At 40.6% G+C, this 19,164-nt stretch overlaps 1 protein-coding gene across 1 annotated transcript; it reads right to left on the bottom strand.

Annotated features, from left to right (window-relative positions):
• Positions 1 to 3,231: 3,231 nt before the first annotated feature.
• Positions 3,232 to 17,093, bottom strand: brdt (bromodomain, testis-specific). The gene is made up of 19 exons (XM_061078347.1): positions 16,902 to 17,093; positions 16,564 to 16,701; positions 16,136 to 16,277; positions 14,601 to 14,722; positions 10,023 to 10,376; positions 9,805 to 9,933; positions 8,762 to 8,959; positions 8,478 to 8,659; positions 8,093 to 8,382; positions 7,869 to 7,982; positions 7,650 to 7,787; positions 7,012 to 7,067; positions 6,744 to 6,912; positions 6,032 to 6,102; positions 5,782 to 5,842; positions 5,578 to 5,684; positions 4,860 to 5,056; positions 4,011 to 4,233; positions 3,232 to 3,914 (listed from the first exon to the last, which is right to left on the bottom strand). Exons 1-19 carry the CDS (start codon positions 17,091 to 17,093, stop codon positions 3,849 to 3,851), a joined length of 2,949 nt encoding a protein of 982 aa, XP_060934330.1. The 3' UTR covers positions 3,232 to 3,848.
• Between the last annotated feature and the right edge of the window lie 2,071 nt (positions 17,094 to 19,164).

Below are 19,164 nucleotides of genomic sequence, written 5' to 3'. Positions count from 1 at the left end.
AGACGTCCCGACAGAGCCCGTTGTTTGGTTCGCAGCGCGCACTGCACGCACGACTGAGTGAAGGGAGGATCCCAGCGAGCGGCTGAATGGGGCGAGAGCATCGCGTCAGATTTCACGCCTGCGTGCAGTGACAGCAGCGGTTGTTTGGCAGGAGACCGTGTTGTTGTTGTTGTTGTTGTTGTTGTTGTTGTTGTTGTTGTTGTTGTTGTTGTTGCTGACTATACAAGACGATGAGCCGGTGGCCGCAGAGCTTTAGTCTCAGGGAAAACACACCGACAATCTCTGCAGGGCACGGCCGCTTCATGCTGCTGTTATGGCAACAACTCGGTGTTAAAGAGGCAGCAGGTTCACTGAGATAATCATTGTTATTTCTGATCTTCTCACCAACCAATAGTGGGGTGGTTACGAGTCTTAATTTACAGGTAGGCTTCTGATATTTAAATCAGATGTAATGCGGCCGCACATTGTCAGGTGATGTGTTAACCACAGTCCAGCAGGTCAATTATGTTGCACAACTGGAGCAAGGATGTCACCTATAAACACACATGAGTGGAAATGTAACATTGTTCTCTTTAAAGGTCCAGTGTGTACGATTTGGGTGAAAGGGATCTACTGGCAGAAATTGAATATAAAATAATCCTAGTTATGTTTTCAATAGTGCGTTTCATCTAAACTGTACAAATAGTTGTTTTCTTTAACCTTTATATTTAAATATTTACATCGGGAGCAGGTCCTCTCTATGGAGGCCGCCATGTTTTTTTACAGTAGTCCACACAGGATAAACTGAACACCTTCTGAGTTTTACGGAAAACTAAACTGAAGGTTTCCACATGTTCATGTTTGGAAGGGGAGTGTGAGGTTGCTGCAGCTGCAACATACACACTGAACCTTTAAATATGGAGTACCAAAAGTCCCACAATGCAGTAAGGTCAATATAGATACTTCTGTCAGTTAAATAGCTGAGATGGCAAGTCAATATGTTAAGTTTTACAGTTTTCCTTCAAAGGTTATACACAGCAGTGCGACTGAAATGTCCCATTTCAAAAGCACAAACAGGTGGATCGTCCCCAGCCCAATCTATCCCAGGAATCATTGCACTTTGGTGACAAACAAGGATTGAGATGTCTAATGCTTGAGTACCATGTGTCAATTCAACCGAACAGCTAAAGGTACACATGCTAAATAACCAAGGGGCATTCAAACTTCCTTTTTGTGTCCAACTGAAGCTCTGTTGCTAGGCAACAACAATAAGGGTGTGACAAGCTAGTGATGCTGATCACTGAAAACCTCTGTAGACCAGATCGTCTCATTTCGGTTCTGTCCTCATGGTCTAAGGGGCACATGATGGGCCACATACTCTGAAGGATGCAGGCTCTGAATTGAGAAACAATGATAAATCAATCTACTGGAATGGAATGTGGGATCAGGTAATAACTCACAGCGGACACAGGCCGCAGAGAGTATGGTCAACCTTTAAGGTGTTGCTACAGTATGTGGGTGGTGCATCCCCTGAATACAAAACCAGAACCACAAATGTATACATTCAGTCCATGTATTGGAGAGGCAAGAAAAGAACAATACAGCTAGCTGCCATGGAGACTGCTGATCTGTTGTGTTTCATCCACGGGTTGGTGGTGTAATATTTTTGAAACTCCTTTGAAGGTTTGAGTCAGTAAGTATTTGTTTTTGAAACTGAGCATTACCTATTTGAAAAACCGTTGGAGTCAAGCTGTGACGCAATCAGCCCTCATATGCAGCCTGCGAAGGGGGAAGCCCCCGAGACACGACTATATAGACAGTATAAAAAAAAAAGGTGTAGTCACAGGGTTTCTGGTTTAACAGCATCATTGTGTGCTGGTGACATCAAAGATTGTACCGTGCGAAAAAAGGGCAAATTTTTGTACAACCATACAGGTATCATGTTGCAGTCACTGCTGATCAGAGCTGGGGCCATATCACTTTACAGCCATTTTGGGGACGGTCATTGGTTTCAAACAGAGGGAGACAAAAGCATCTGTGGCTGTCGGGGTAGAGTGGTCGTCCTCTAACCAGAAGGTCAGTGGTTCGATCCAAGTCTTGGGTACACATGGCTGTATGCCCAAGTGTCCCATAAAGCACTCTTTTTAAACTAAATTATTTAACCATCAGCATTATATATTTATGTATTCAGTCATTTTGACAGGTCTGGCATCCTTTTATTGTCAGTTTTTGGACTCTATACTGTAGCCTATGTCTCATTGCAGCAAACACATCATTTCATTTATAAAGCAGAGAAGCTGCCCTGTCCTAAAAATGGCTTAAAACCTGGACACAACTGATTGTATATAAAGAGCTGGATACTAATTAATTGCTGCAACATAGAAAAATTATAATCCCCCTTTCTCCTCCAAATATAGTTCAAGTACTAATTCCCTACTGTCAAGTACTGTGCGACTTGTAAAGTATATGTGCATTGTAAGAGAATTGGTGCTGAGGGTGGTCCCACCAAATACTGATTTGATTTAGTTTTTTTTGTCAAATAAAAACTATTCATAGAGTTATCTTTTAATCTCACTTACTCAACAGCATTTTGCAAATGTGTGCCTACAACACAGTATTGCAACTGCGGGATGAAACCAACTGTAATTCCATATGCACCACATGAAAGCTGCTACTCCAGTTAAGAAACCACAAGATGGGAAGTTACATATTTTTAAACATATTGTATTAAAGTGGTTAGAGAAGGACAAGCAGAGATTAAAATCGCAGCGCTTTGAGCCTGAATTAATTGAAGTCAGTAGAAGAGGTAAAATTTGCATGTGGCAGATACTAAAATATTAAATGAGCCAATCAAATATGTTTTTCCACTAAACTCAACAAACCAACAAATTATGTGGTTGTCCAATAGGAGGAAAATGCACAGACAGAGGATTGGGTTTCGCTCCTGAAGGTCTTGCATGAAATGGCTGTTATTTTCACTATTTAGTGAAGTTAAGGTAATGAATTTGTGAAATCCACTCCACAAATCTATACAGATGATGCACAATTCTTCAACAATGAGGGGATGAGTTGCCATCTTCACTATACTGCATTTATAAATGGATGCAGTGATGAAGTGATGATGTAGATTGCTTAGTGAAAATAGCTTTATTACTTTGAGTAAAAAAAAAAAACATTATTAAATATATTAGCTTATATAAACGCTAACATACAGAATATGCTGATAATGCCCCAAAACAAGTTTGGAACAGGCAGAACTGTATGAAGAACAAAGTGCGGTGCATATCCAGTAAACACAATCACTGTCAAGCAAATAGGAAACTGAGATGATGAAGTCAGTCCCACTTTGGAATCATCGGTGAGAAAAAGCTTCAGTCTCTCTTCAAAAAGTAAATCTTTTTTTAGTGCAAAAAATAACATTCAGAGGACTTGTGCGTGTAACTCGAACATATAAACCAGTGTCAACATTTAACTTCTCTTTTGAGTCAGGATTAACTGAGGTGTGGTAGTTATAGGGTTAACTGAATATCCTAAACACCAGAACAAAAACAACATTGCAGGTTTCAGCAAACAACACAACAATGTGTCATTTTTTACTACAGTGTATGGATTAGTCGTACACAACAGTCGCATATAAGAGGACTCGTTCAAATGTGAAAAGAACAGAAAAACGTGCTTCACGTTTCACCCCAATCATCCCAAATTCAAGAGTGCAGAATTTTTACGATCCATTTCAGATACAACAAAAGGGAAAGACACATTTATATTTGATAACATTTGGTGAGATTTTTCTCAACTATTAGCGATTGTGAAATCGTGAAAGAACTCTGGCACAAAAGGACATTTTTCAAGTAAATCCCAGTAGATTTTCAGTCCAGGTTGAGCTCAAATGTTGTCATGATGTCCCGCTGCATTGTCATGTCAATGCAACACATCTGCACAGAGAGAGAAATATGGAAAAGCTGTCAAAATGCCATTTCTCCAAGTACCACAAACAACAATGTCACGCAAAAACCTGAAGAGCTACTCACAGCCTCTCTCCTGCGACGCTCTTGTTCCTTTTTGCGGGCCATCTCCCTTTCCTTCACTGAGAGCTGTGTGGATGGAAGCTGTGCTTCCTTAGGAGAATTTTCCTTTTGCTGCTCAACATCTTTGGGAGCATCTGAGGAAACCTCTGTGTAAATCCTCTCTGGTGAATCAGGATCCTCTTTAACAGGGTCTAGATTTTGTTCAGTCTTACATGGGCCTGGGAGGCTAAATGGAGAACATCCCTGTTACTTAAAAGTTGCAATTTTCATCATCAGCTATCAAGCTTGTGAAGCGAAATACCGGTTTGGCTTGCGACTTTGCTTTTATAGGATTTTTGCATGTTTCAACAAGTAAAATATGACAGATATGAGGGAATATCTGAGAATAGGAATTACTTACACTTCCTCATAATTGAACATATGGTGAACTAACCGAGTAAAGGATAATCCCCGAAACTCCATTACCTCAAACTACAGACAGAGATAGTAAGTATCCATAGTCTTTCCTACTGCCAAGCCGAGTGTACAGTAATCACTTCTGTCAGGGCTTACGGACACTTTGCTGACACCACAGGAGCAGTATGGAAGCATTCTAAGTTATGTTTTTTTAAGTTTGAAGAATTGATCACCATTTACTTTATTTGAATTGGATTTGGCTGCAACACTGTTTACCCCTGAAACTCCAAAAGTGTTTTGTGGACTCAAAAACTTCACCCACCCCACCATCTGCATACAGTAGTAGTGAGTAGATAAACAGGGAATTTTCATTTTTGGGTGAACTATCCCTTTGAGAATATAAATAAACTGAATTCAGACACACATTCAATGCTGCTGCTGTTTCTGTTAGATTACCTGCTGCTGTTTTCTGAAGTCTCCTTCTCCTTTACGTTTTCAACCTGTTTCTTCTTAAGAGCTTTTTCACGTTCCTCCTTTTCTATGGCAGCCTTACGGAATTGCTGGAAGCTCTCCTTTGAGGCCTTGATGGCAGCTGGGGTGATGGACTCTCTCACCAGTTTTGCCCAAGACTCAGCATTTTTCAGGACAATGTCCTGAATAAAAATCAGATCTCTGTGTTTAGTTTCAATTGATTTCAAATGAGCTGGGTGGGATCAACGAAGATCATCCCCTATAGTAATTTATGTTGGCCAGTAGTCGACAGAAATCCTCATACATGAATAGTTGTATGATGATTATACTTTGATGCCCTCTGGTGGTGGAAAGATACATTGTGTGATAATTTTGAGTTGAAACAAAGTACTCTAGAACATAAGCTCTTCTTTCAAATTAAATGATGACTCTTAATAATTATAAGCAATCTTGGACCAGTATTTAAATGTTTTAAATTGCATATTGTAAGATTCTCAGTGAAAGATAATGGCATTGTAAATTTAAGTTTTTAAATTTAATTTTTACATTAGCTTATAAAATAGAATTGATTCCACTTTAATAATACAAAAAAATATTAAATACTGGTTGATGTACCGCCCACTCCTTGATCAGCAGAATTCTTCTTCATATGTAAGGAAGAATATTTGGAATCTGTACTAATAAACTCTGAAACAGCACAAACCTTTTTGGGGATCTGGGTTTTTTCCTCTTCAGCAGATTTACTTGATGAGTAGATGTTATGCACATTAGTTAATTGACTGTCAAGGTCCTCCTTAGGAAATCTGAGATCTGGAATACACCACTACAAATAAGTCTTGAACTTAAATATTAGTAATCTTAAATGAATCAAAAACAAAAGAATGTTAAATGTCTTGCAGGGACTTACTGGACCCTGTTTCATCCTTGGACTGTAGTGGACTGTTGCTAAGAGGAGAAAGCACTGGGCCCTGATGAAAGGACAGATTTAGTTTTTACATTTAGTAGAAGTAGAGAAAATGTACAAGTAATAAAAATGTAGTTTTTGCAGATCTCAAGTGGTTTAAGTTCCTACTTTGCTACAATGATGTACAGGAGCAAGGTGTAAAATATAAATATATTCTAATAATCAAAGCCCACAGCATAACGTTTTGCTTTACCTCAAATCTGGCAGCGGCCCAGTCCAGTAAAAGTACTGGAGATGCCATGGGGGACAGGAGGGCAGACAAGTCTGTGGAACAGTGAATCACAAGAAAAGATCCTCAATAAATCTCAGTTGAGTTTGTTCATATAAATATACAGTGAGAGCTAGTGCCAAGTAAAAGTAACAGAAGTTAGAAGGAAGCAGCATGAGAAAGAAATTGAATTACACACAAACTATTATGTCACACTTAAAAACAGGGAAAATGGCAGGTAACAAAGTCAAGTGAACCAGAGTTTGTATCCTCTGCTGGTCTTCCTGAAGGACACTGAGCTAATGGGACAATTTAATGGGAACGGCAGCCAAAGGGGAAAAGGTGGTGGCAAAGGACGGTTCACTGGATGTTATTAATTAGAAATTTCCGTGAGAGATATTTGTTGAAGAAGGTTGTTGGAGAGGTAGTGATGCTGATCTGCCACTAGGTCTCAGAGGTGACTACTATCCAAGGCTGGCAAAGAATGGAAAGATTATGCAAAATAAGAAACAAGATGACAGGGAATTGAAAGGTTGTCACACGGCATTGAAAACCCTCAACTTTCGCTTAACTGAACACTTTTCTCTCAGTATTGTCTTGACAAAAACATATTTTAAATTGTTAAAAGTAAAAGTAATTCACATAATGTTTTGGCAAATCTTTGCTGAGGGACAAAGACGACAGACCGAAACATTACCTGGAGGGGATAAGGTTAGCATGTCACAGGTCTGTTGTGCATCGTGGTGCGTTGGGTGAACTTCAGTTTCTGCCACAGAGGACTGCACAGCAGGAGGAGGCTGACACGGCTTGACAGTGACTTTTGTCACTGTTATCTGCTTGCTACAAACAGCACGTGGAACCTTCAACTAAAGAAAAAAATAAATGTTACTTTTCATTGTTGACAGCAAAGCTGTCTTACATAAAATCTTCTCATTCCTCTGAATAAAAAGATGAACATTATTTACCTTTGTCTTAACCTTTTGGCAAGATTCTTCAAATTTCTGCTTCTTTCTTTTTGTTTCTGAAAACCATGCATGGTAACAACATAATTCAATTAATTCCTGTTTTATGATGTAGAATATGTGAATGAACATGAGATTAAAATCGTATGTGCTGCAAAACCTCTTGATAAAATGACAAAGTAATTCTGTATTTCTACTTTCTAGAAATAAACTAAATAGTTTTATTGGAAAGTTTTTTTTATTGGAAATCCAAAGACCAAGAAATGCAACGACGTTAACAAATAAATTGGAACTGGTCAACACTTTCTATTTGCAGAGCAATGAATCTGTATGGAAAATAAACAAGAGAGAAAAGTTATACATTTGAGTCTCAGTGGATTTGTCACTGAGTCTTAAAGTTGAATTACGGTAGGATAAAGGAAAAATCTTGCATTTTTTTGGACCAGATATTTTTAGCTTTCATCTGGCTAAATTTAAAAAGAAAAAATAAACTACATAGATACTTGATTGTAGAAAATTCTCTCAATTGTTTTTAGGTGTGTAATTGAGTAGTAAGGCCAACAGGTGAATCACATCGTTGTTGCTAGAGATGGGTAAAAAAAGGGAGAAGAGGGAAGCCTGCTGAAGAGAGAGCAGCTAACCTGATCCAGAGTCACAGCTTTCAAGAGTGCAAGAACCACTTTTACTATTGTTGCTGCTGCCAGAGCTGGATGATGACGAGCTGCTGCTCTCACTGAGGCGTGGCAGGAAGGGGACGTCAGGATATGACACAGATTTAGCTAGTAACAAAAATAAAGTGAAAATTGTGATTTCTACACGTAATTGTGACATTTTCAATGTTAATGGGATTCCGGTCTTACCAACTGGCTTTTTTTTCTTTATCAAGTGCTGCTCTTTGTTGACAACCACAGATTTTCCAGGAGCTTTTACTTTCCCAGTCTGCAGTCCTCCTGTGGGCGTCAGCAGCTGTTTATCTGCAGGACACAAGTTGATTCCATTCTCATATTTAAAATAAAAGCCTTATACCTACAAATTAAACCCAACTATGAATTGTTTTGGCAAAGCAGGACTAAGTTGTACTCACTGCTCATGTCCTTCTTGCATTTCTTGAGATATGCTGCAACAAACCTCTGCAGCGCTCTCAGTGTGGAAGGCTTGAGCATTTCAAAGTCAACCTCGATGTCCTCTAAAGAAGAATCTCGCAGACAAGCCTCCCTGGCATGAATGATCCTCACCAACTTGCCCAGTTTGTAGCCGGGCAGCTTGTTGATGTCTAATTTCAACTGCCTCATCTCCTGGTAAGTCATCGGTACTGATGGGACCCCATTCTCACATGTTATGGGTACATTGTGAATATTGGGTCCGTTTCCATGCCTGGAGATGTACATTAAACATTTATTATTATGCGTATCACGGTCTCTAGCATTCTCAGTTCACCATTAACTATACGAAGTACAAGGACCACTCACAAAGAAGAGTTCTTGCTGTTGGCGAGTTTTCCAACAAGAGATTTGTCTTTTGAGGATTTGTACTTTGCTCCAGCAGCAACCTTTTCTCTGGACTTTTTCTCCTTTTTTAACTTGTCTTTCTTCTTTGGCTTCATCACAGGGTCTTCGCTCAGTCTCTTCAGCTGATCACTAACGGCTCTAAACTGAGAAGTCAGCCATTAATGAGACGTCTGGGTGAAATGCACTGAAGTGAATAACTTCTCAAAAGGACATTTGCATCATCACTGGCATTGTATGTTAACCACCTGCTCCTCCAGGCTGGCCAGCCGCATGGACCGATCTTCTGAGGGACTGTCTTCCTCTGAGGAGCTTTCACTGACAGAACTCTCTGAGATCGACATATTGCTGACCCCGTCTCCTTTTCCGTTGATAACTTGCTGGTGAGGTACAGAGTAGCCCTCTGGTTCTTGGGGGACTTTCAGATAACGAGCCTCAAAAATGTCCTTTTGGTAAAAACACAATTGTTTGTGTTAATATTAGATATAATAATTATATTAATATATACACTTAAAGCATGTACTTATACTTAAAAGGGTGACATAGGTCATCCAGTACTGATCAGCATCACAAAGATTTAACAAATAAACAGCAATGACCACAACCAATTGTTGCCGTCCATACTAACAGTGCACACAGGCAAGCCAAGAACACTAATCTCTATAAACAGATTCTGCATGTGCATATGCAGAATCTGAAGTGAGGGACACGATTTTGAATCCTGAAGCCTCCTGGTTTCCGTTTGTAGTTTGACCAATAACGTTTGAGCTGTGATTGCCCATAGGTAACCTCTTCATGTGGAGAGCACAAAAGATGGAAAACATTGTCCGAAATTCATCGGCTATCAGGTTTTTGACTTATCTGCATTTATATAGACATAGCAAACATATACATAATGAGTCAAAATGTGACCTAAAACACTTTCAGAAAGTTTCAATGTTTCAGTTTTGTGTGGAGAAAAGTACGACTCATGTGATGGGAGAAACAAGACGGGCAACAGTGTATGGCGTGGATATCCAACGGAAGCCCCCAAATATCAGTTGTTGTCCCCAGAAACTAATTTGTCATCAGACGAAGCCAACAGGCTCCTAGATTAAGAGGACAGAGACTCTTTCCCCATGAAAGTGGTCACTGCTTGCGGGAGTGTTAGCGTTTAACATAAAACAAAAGAAACAAATGCGTTTGAGAGACCCTCTGGATTCTCAAAAATGCATTTTGGTGAATTAAATCATGACTTTGGCCACTGAATTGTTCGACACATAAATAAAAGAATGAATAAGTAAAAGCATACCTGGAGTTTTCTTGCCATGTAGACGACTTCATGTGTGGGTGGATTGTATTTGTAACAGTTGGAGAACATCAGCCTCACGTCACCGGCAAACTCCTTTACAGTCGCATAATCTCGTTGATCCATTTTTTTCTGAGGATATAACAGTCAGAGAAACTGCTCTAACAACAAAAAAATGATATGATATACACTACAGTTAATCATCATTATAGTAATTTTACCCTGATGGTGTTCAAGTCCATTGGCTGCTTGATGACGTCATGGTAGTCGCGCAAGCCCAAAGCCACGGCATCAACAGGGGAATAAAAGGGCCATGCATGTGCATAGTGTCTCTTTGAGAGCAACTCCTTCAGGATGTCACTGCAGTATGTGAGCTGCTCAGACAACTTGACCTTCTTTTCCTCAAAGGCAGGTAAGTCTTTCTTAGGAGGTTTGATGGGCCTGCCGCCGCTGCCTCTCCTAGAGGATAATGTGCCTGGTGCTGCATGCTCCTCAGCAGGGGTTAACTCAGCGTTGGCGATCGCTGAGGCGGTGGAGGATGGGGGCTCTGCTTTCCTTTTAAAACCTCCTTTAATCTATATAGTTAGAAAAAAAAACTAGTAAGTCATCCAAACTGAACAAAGTTTATTTATCCTTTGTTTTACATCTTGGCATTTTAAAAGTTGTGTTAAATGGCTCAAACAGGCTGGGTGATTAGGACATGACGAAACTTGACTTTGGCCACTAGGTATCTCTCAGTCAAAACATCAACAAAAGATCAAGTTTGAAGCATCATCTTGAAGCAGCGTGGTTTCATGGGAGTCTTCATCTTGATTGCTTATGAAAATAGAATCAGGTCTTCACGGTTGAGGTAATGTATTAAAGTTGTATTCACATTACGCAAAAAACAGTAGTAAATTATCGTGATTCATTACGAGTGACCCTCTGGTCAAAAATAATAATAATAAGATAATAAGTCTATATAATTCCCCCTATAATGGGTTCACAAGGTTAATATGTAAATGATCTATCTCCCATTCTTTTGTAATTTTATTTGTGAAATGATGACAACAGAAACTGACATATAAGACTGATGAAATACAAATTTTTAGGACTGCAAAGAAGCACTGAACGGGCAAGAGCACATGCATTTTGAAGCGTTTCATGCGTTTTGCGCACTGCAGGCTTGGACTCTAATCATGAGACAGAAGTTTGGTTGATAGGACAATGCACAGTGGAGTTATGACAACATCGTCTCCTTTGGCGAAGGAGGAACCTTCGCCGTACCTCAATGTTTACACTGTTTGACGAAATGTCCCAATTCTGAGAGAGAGAGAGAAACGTCACCTTTGCAAGTAATACAGATTCCTTTGATCTATGACCACTGACACTGTCACTGCAGGAGTGGTTGTTTGTTTACAGCTCAGCATCAAAGGATTCATGGTCCATATTATCCGCGATACAGTATAATGTGTTTTATTGGCGTGTAATCGAACTTTGACACCACACCACGGTCACACTGTGTGACGAAAAATTGATCTTTGAGTTAGTTTGTATCTCCGTCTTGTTGTGATGACACTCATCTCAATTTGAAGTTGATCTGATTTAAGCTCTGGTACAAGTACCTCAAAGTAAAAATGTGGAATATGGCCAAAATGGCCACTAAATGCAAAATAGCAGGCCTCCTGTTGCGTTTTTCAAATTGCACCTCAGACTTTTTTGTGTGTCTGGTCATTGTGTATTGTTTTTTGTGAAGATCGGTCAATGTAAACGCGTTCCAGGGGTCGGAGCCCAATTTGAGGACAGACGGGGTAGGTCAGCGAAAATGGCCCTCTTGTCCTTCTTGGCGACTTCAACATCCAAATAGAGAAGTCGTCTGACTAACTACTTTTACCTTCTTACTTTGCTCTCTCACTCACTCCTTCCCCACCTACTCACAAAGCTGGCTACCTGCTTGATTTTATTTTTACCAGAAACTGCTCTACCTCCAACCCCTCAGTGAACCCACTTCACGTCTCATCAACAGACTCTGTACTTGTACGTCGCAACATGCACGCCCCTCTCTCCCTCCTCGCTGGCCTCATCTGTTTTATCAGCCCTCCCTTCATCTGACTCTTTCTCACTGATTTGCCTAACTCTGCCACAGACACTCTCCTTTCTACTCTGTGCACCTCTCTTGATTCCCTCTTTCCTCTTACTTCACGACAGTAGCAATAGTCTTCCCCCAGCTCTGTGGTTGTCTCACTCACTGCGCGCCGACAGGGCCACTATTCAAGCACCAGAAAGGAAATGGCGAAAATCAAAACACCCTGAAGGCCGGCTCACTTATCAATCTCTACTATCCTCTTTGTCTGCCTCTATTTCTGCAGCCAAAAGCTCTTCTGCTCAGACGACAAAAATGGGTGAAAACACTTCCCTGGCAACTGGCTGTTTCCCCAACTGTTGTCTTTGCTTCCCCCGGCATATTAGGACGCACATGTAGGGCAATAGACTCTTCTTTCTTTTCCCACCAACGCACTTGAGCATACTATCTTTTTAATCACCTCCACAGCGTTGCGTCGCATCGTGGGGGGGGCGAGGGGGACGTGTCGGCAAAAAAAAAAGAGGGGATACCAACATTATCTTGGCGGTAGATCCTGTTGAGGTGGTCATTTCAAGAGTAGCTCGCAGAGCCTATAAGTGTGGGCACCCCTGTTCTAGACCTTCCTGCTGTGTTTGACATGGTGAACCACCAGATCCTTATTTCCTCCCCTCAGGACCTGGGTGTCTCAGGCTCTGCTCTCTCCCTTCTCTCATCCTACCTAAACCCCACACTTAACAGGTGACTTGGAGAGGATCTGTTTCCGAACCTTGTCCTCTCACTACTAGGTTTCCTCAAGGTTCAGCACTGGGTCCCCTCCTCTTCTCTCTGAACACCAACTTTCTCGGCTCTGTCATTCACTCACATGGCTTTTCCATTCACCATAGCTACCAGTAACACCCAACTAATTATCTTTCCCAAATCTGAAACACAGGTAGGCTGGCTGGTCTGCCTGCTAATGCCATGCGAACTCTACAGCTCATCCAGAATACAGCAGCTGGACTGGTCTTCAACCACCATAAGTTCATTCACACTTCACAGCTCCACCACTCCCTTCACTGGTTATCAGTGGCTGCCCGCATCTGCTTCAAGACATAGGTACGTGCGTACCGAACTGTGAATGGATCAAGCCCAGTCTACATCCAAGACATGGTTAAACCTTAAGGCCAATTTATGCCTGTACGTCTTTTCTAAAACGGACAGATAAGACCGCCCTATCCGTCGTGGAACGCCCTCTCCGAGCGCCTCAGAGAGCTTTTCGTACACCTCTGATTTTTCTAACTGTCCGTGTTTATGTCGGAGAGCCCACGGAGAGCCCTTGGCTGTGATTGGTCCGCGAACAACATCATTTCCCTACGACGTAATTTCCCTACAACGTCATTTCCGGACCTCAAACTTCCTGTTTCCTTCCCTGTGTCACATCAAACCCAAACACAACTACGATTCTACGATTAATGTGACGTGTGTGTGAAGCCAGCGGAGTTGTCCGGCTGACGGTGGCTTGTTAGAGCACTGACGGCATGTGGGCACGGTCACGGCGCTAGCAGGCTAGGCTAGCGGGCTAGCCACCATGCTAACTGCGGTGGTAACAGTGCAAAAACCCGCCGTCACGACTTTAATTCCACTTCTATCATGACACTGTTTCTGCAATACCGTCAGGTTAGAAGCAAACACTGGGTAGTAGTTAGTGTCGGGAGTCCCTGCTGACTGTGTGTGGAAGCTGGGAGGGGAGCTAGCTAGCTCCGTCGAGCTTCAAGCTGTGGAATCAGCAACACAGTTCGGAAACAAGACCGGGGAACCGCTGCGCTAAGAAACGATAACATCAGCATTTTGACCCGCTGGGTGTCACTTTATTTAGTTCTGTTAGTTGCCATGGTTCAGTGTGTGGGGACAAGCCGACAGAGATAAACAGACACACGTGGACTTCTTCTTCCCAAAATTGGGGTAGGCTTCTCTGAGCTCGTCTTCCGTTGCGCCACCTATGGGTTTGGCGGTGAATTTTTTTCAACGTACAGTGGTCGGAGAGGTAAAAATCAAAAAGACTCTTCGCCCCCCGTGGAGCCCTCTCCGAGAAACGGATACGTAGAAGCATACTGGAGCCTTTACAGCCCAGTCCATCCACTCTGCCCAGCATCTACCAATCGGCTAGCTGCTCCCTCACTGTGAGGTAGCAACTCAACAAACTCACGACTGTTTGCTTCCCACTGACATCAGGACAGCAGAAAGTCTACACATCTTCTGCTGGCTGAGGAGTATATTGACATGGTGCTGGGGTGGAATTAAATATCTTAATGAATTTCCACCGGGCTGTCAGAGTTGTTTAGATGGCAGTATTTTTAATGCAAGGATTTTGTTTGACAGGTATATCCAAGCAATATTGTGGTTGGTTTGATGGATCCATTTAGTGAGGTATTGTAACTGATGTACAAGTAAGTAGAAATTTTGGGCGTCAAGCCCGCTAAGAGATTTCCTTATTTCTGTAGAATGTTGGTGTGTGAGCCAACACCATTTCCCTAATAGAGAAAGTTTGTTGTTGTTATTTTTGATTTGGTGTGGTATGGATGCAGTTGTTATGTTTTCGGTCTAACTGCCATAGAATGAGGATAAAAAATGTCAACACATTTTGATTTCTTACTGACATATTAAGCAGAGCATCAGAACTGACTCGGAAACAAAAAAGACAATTGACTTCTTCAGTTAAATGGAGTATCCGGTGTGCAACTATCATTCAAATACTTACTGTTGCGTCAATTTGTGCAGAGAGCTGTATGGGTGGTATGAACTGAGGCACATGAGGAGGGAGGACCGTCACTGTCTGTTGGAGAACAACTTCTGACACGAGGGATCTCTGCTTAAACACACCTGCATGACAGTAGGTAAAGAGCATCATGACCTGGTACAAATTTTGATTGTTAATCAAATCATACAATTACTTTCCAGAAAAAATAAGCTTTTTCTGCAATAGCAGTGCATCTGGATGATTGCTGTATTTACTTAAAATTACCATTTTTATAAACAATCAAATCTACCAATTCCAAAAATGTTATGTGTAATATTGGACCACAGGTCAAGGGATTATTATTAGGGATGCACGAAATTGTTTTTTCCGGCCGATACCGCTATTTTCATGCATCACATGGCCGATACAGATACACAGATACTGATAATAATTTCATAATTCTTAAAAAGAAGTTCATAGCCGGTAGTTTATGCATGCCTAAGGGTAAAATTGGACAATATAGTAAGCAATAGCGATGAATTAACATTCCATTGTTAAGACAAAAAAAACAGTTGGTGAAGGAGGAAAATTCTCTTTATGTCAATGTAATAAAATAGTAATTCAGATTAAATGTGCATTCAAAAATAAAGGCTATTATAGAACTGAAAGCCTGGTAAAAACTGACGGAGTGAGGAGTCATGGAATATTATGCTCAATAAAGAAAAGGAAAAAGGTTGAGGAGGGCTTATGTCTTTTTTGTGCATGAGTGTAAGGAAGAACAAATGTTTTGCATAAAAAATCTTAATAAATTAAATGCACTGACAATATCTCTGAGCAGAAATGTCAAAGAAAATATAAAGTGCTTCTTTTATTAAAAAATGAAGGGTCTTGTAGAACTGACAGGCATGCTGCATGCTAGTGCATGCAACAATGTCCCTTTCATACAGAAATCATCATCCAGCCACAGAGCCATCTTCACTAACCATATTTTCTTGGCTGACGTCTGAGCTCCATTTGTCAGTAAGGGCAAGCTCAAATAGTGGCAGCGGTAGCTCGTAGAGGCACTTCCTGTGTCAACAGATACTACCACTGATATGTGGAGGCTTCTGCCTATGACGCTGCACTGTCTAGAGTTATCTGCCTTTGATGCAGCACTGACGTGGAGGCATTTGCCTTTGATGCTGCACTGTCGAGGCATCTGCCTTTGATACAGCACTGTTTGGAGGCATCTGCCTTTGATATAGCACTGTTTGGAGGCAGCTGTCTTTGATACAGAACTGTTTGGAGGCATCTGCCTTTGATACAGCACTGTTTGGAGGCATCTGCCTTTGATACAGCACTGTTTGGAGGCAGCTGTCTTTGATGCTGCACTGTTTTGAAGCAGCTGCCTTTGTAGCTATGTTTGGGGGCAGCTGTCTCTGCCACAGCCTTTCCCCCAAAATGCTGGCTGCAATAATTTCGAATTCCAATAAATAAATAATATAAAATTCCCATCATAATAAAATATATCGGACCGATACATACCGTGCATCCCTAATTATTATTGAACACTATACCTGCATTGGATTTCTTCACCTTCACCGGCTCCTTCACTGGAGTGACTGCTGTAACATTGCATTCGTCCTTTGGCATTTGGGACAACTTCTGCAAAAAAAGCTTCTCCAGAGTCTGTGCCATAAAAACAATGTCGTCTCCAGGCTGTGGAAAGAAAATGTACAGAATATAATAAAATAAAAGCATTCATGAGGGTGATATGTACCTTTGTGACAATCCTGTCTGAGCTGCAGAAATACTTGTGTATGTGTTAAGCACTGATAACCTAAGAAAAACATCAGCCATTCTGAGTGGGTGATGAATATGATCTAATATTTTCATTATGATTAAAAAAAACAATGTCAGGTTACAGACACATTGTCAGTGTATTATATATTAAGTTCAGTTGTCCATTTTGGCATCATACAGCACACAAATCATATTATCTTACCCGATTGTACATGTAGCAGTTGGTAAACATAGTGTTGAAGTCTTTCATACACTCATGTGCTTCACAGTAATATTTGTTCTGTAGACGCTTCATTATAGTTCCCAGATCCATAGGATTTTTTATAATTGTATAATAATCCTGAAAGACAACAAAAACACCAGCATCAATACACTAAAGTCTTCCCTTCCCAGTTTTCATCCTACTGGAACTGATCCACCAAGACAATGTGCGTTACTGTATTATAAGTAACACAGAGACAGAAAGCTCATGGTTTACAACATCAGCAGTATATTTACAGTCAGGCTCCTACTTGATCTGTCGAAATTTGTCCCACTTACTGGCAGACGCAGTGTCACTGCATCAACAGGCTGGCGAAAGGGCCATGAAAAGTGATGCCTCAATAATGCTTTGATCACCACCTTCTCCAGATACTGTAGCTGATTGGTTACACGCCCATGCTTCTTGGGATTGGTGACCTCTGGTGGAGGAGGATTTCCGCTCCCAGCAGGAAAGGCGTTTACGTCAGACATTGTGTTGTCCAACGCTCCAATTTGGCACTCATCACACGCTTCCCTAAACAAGGAGAGAGGAGTCATTTCAAGCACACTGGTAAAAATGTAAATTAGTAATGACAACAGTCTTACTACTACAACAGTGCTGAATGCCTCTGAGATCCATCAGAATATTAACAAGCATCCATGCTTTAAATGAATGTTTTGGTAAGAACATCCAATTTGGTAACATCACATGTCCAGCCACAACAACTTGACTGAGAATGTGGAGCTTTAAGGAAAAGTTCTGGAGATAATCAGTGGTGCAAAGTATATAACCAAGTATACAACCAAGTATTTGTTACTATTAAGGGGGAGTACTTCAGACCGAGAAGAGAAGTCATAAAACACTGCTGGATTTTATTCTTTAGTGCATAATTATATGACGGTCATAGAAATGTCATTCTTAAACATATAGTCATTGCTTCAATGTAATTAGTATGAATTAAGAGGTCAATCTGCAATCCTAAAGTAGTCCATCTGTTATGCTGAATATTAAACTAAATTATTTAACAGTTCAGGATTTTTAGTTGAGTACACCTGATAGAACCGTCCGTGATCCTGACTGAAGTAAACATTAAAATAAGGTTGATGATCATTGAGCCCGCAGGAAGGATGCGATCACCTGTGTACAATCCTGTGTTATATTGCTCTATATACCAACTAGAAGTTTTTTAAAAATCTAGAAATAGAGGAGGAAACATTTTTCAAGATGAACTAGTAATCACCTCCACCTCTCTGTCATGGCATGGAAAGTAAGTAGCATTTGCTTAAAATGGTCAAAAGTGGTCATCAACAATGGCTGCAGGTAAGGCATCTTTCCAAAAACATGGGTAATATCGCCATCTAGAGTACCTCCCAGAAACTGTCCCATTTAACATTTCAACGAGCAACATTGGACTATGACAGATGAATATTTCTAAATAACAATTTCAGTATTTAAAGGAGAGAGTACTACAAGTTAGCTAAAATATGTCCCACAAACTCTGCCTGGAAAATCCTAGTATCCATATATTTACATTATTATAATTACAAACATGGTTAAAGGAGGCCAAGCAACAGGGATGTCTTACTGTACATCCATATTGGCTGGGGTCATTTTTCTCCTCCACCTTGAAGGTTATGTTTTCATCCCTGTCAGTTTGTTGGTTTGCAAGCAAGATTACTCATAATCCACTGAAAGGATTTCCACGGATTTCTGAAAGATGTGATATGTCTCAAGGAAGATTCCATTAGATTTTGGTGCAGATTGGGGAGCACATCCAGGATTTTTTTGTCAGTTTCTATTACATTGTGAAATAGGGCATTTTTCAATTGTTTGTGTTTTCCCACAGAAGTGAATAAATGAATCTTGATGTAAAAAAGCAGGCATTTAAAAAAATCTTTGGTGCATCTTGCCTTAATTTAAGAGGCCTGTTGGTCCTTGGGAAAGGTATGCACTCTGTAGTAAAGAGTGCTATTCTAGTTACAAACTGAAGTTTGCTGTCCAACAGAGATCTTTAAAACTGATCAAATGGGCCATAATGTTATTCTCAGAAGCACTTTCAAATGGCCACTACACTACTTATAAGATATAATAATTAAGAGTGGGGCCATACATTCTAAATGTTTTCCTGTCCCATCTTTATTTGTGACCCAACCCAAATAATTTACATTGCAAATTCTGTTCATCTTAGTTAGCATTTGGTTTTATTTTCAAAAAATATGCCAAGTAAACAAAACTTTCACACATGAATGAGTCCAGTGAAATCCAGATTCTTATTGACTTATTACTCCTTTTGTTGGGTATCTGTAGGTGCGAATATTGGTGAATTTCAAGGAGCTGTTGATCCAGACTTAAGTGCATAGTCCTTACACTTGACTATGTTTTGCTCACACAATGAGTTAGTCGTTCACTTGCAAAGTCGGGGGGAGTCATGAGCTACTGTACTTTTAAATTCATCACCAAAAAAAAGGAGAAAAGTATAAGCATTATTGTCTTTTTGAAATTACAAATTAAACAGCTAATTTTGAGAAAACTGTTGGTGCACTATGAACATTCAGACTGTTG

Source organism: Limanda limanda, chromosome 9 (assembly GCF_963576545.1).
Source record: "Limanda limanda chromosome 9, fLimLim1.1, whole genome shotgun sequence".
In the NCBI taxonomy this organism is placed as follows: Eukaryota; Metazoa; Chordata; class Actinopteri; order Pleuronectiformes; family Pleuronectidae; genus Limanda; species Limanda limanda.
This window is presented reverse-complemented; position numbering and strand designations above follow the sequence as displayed.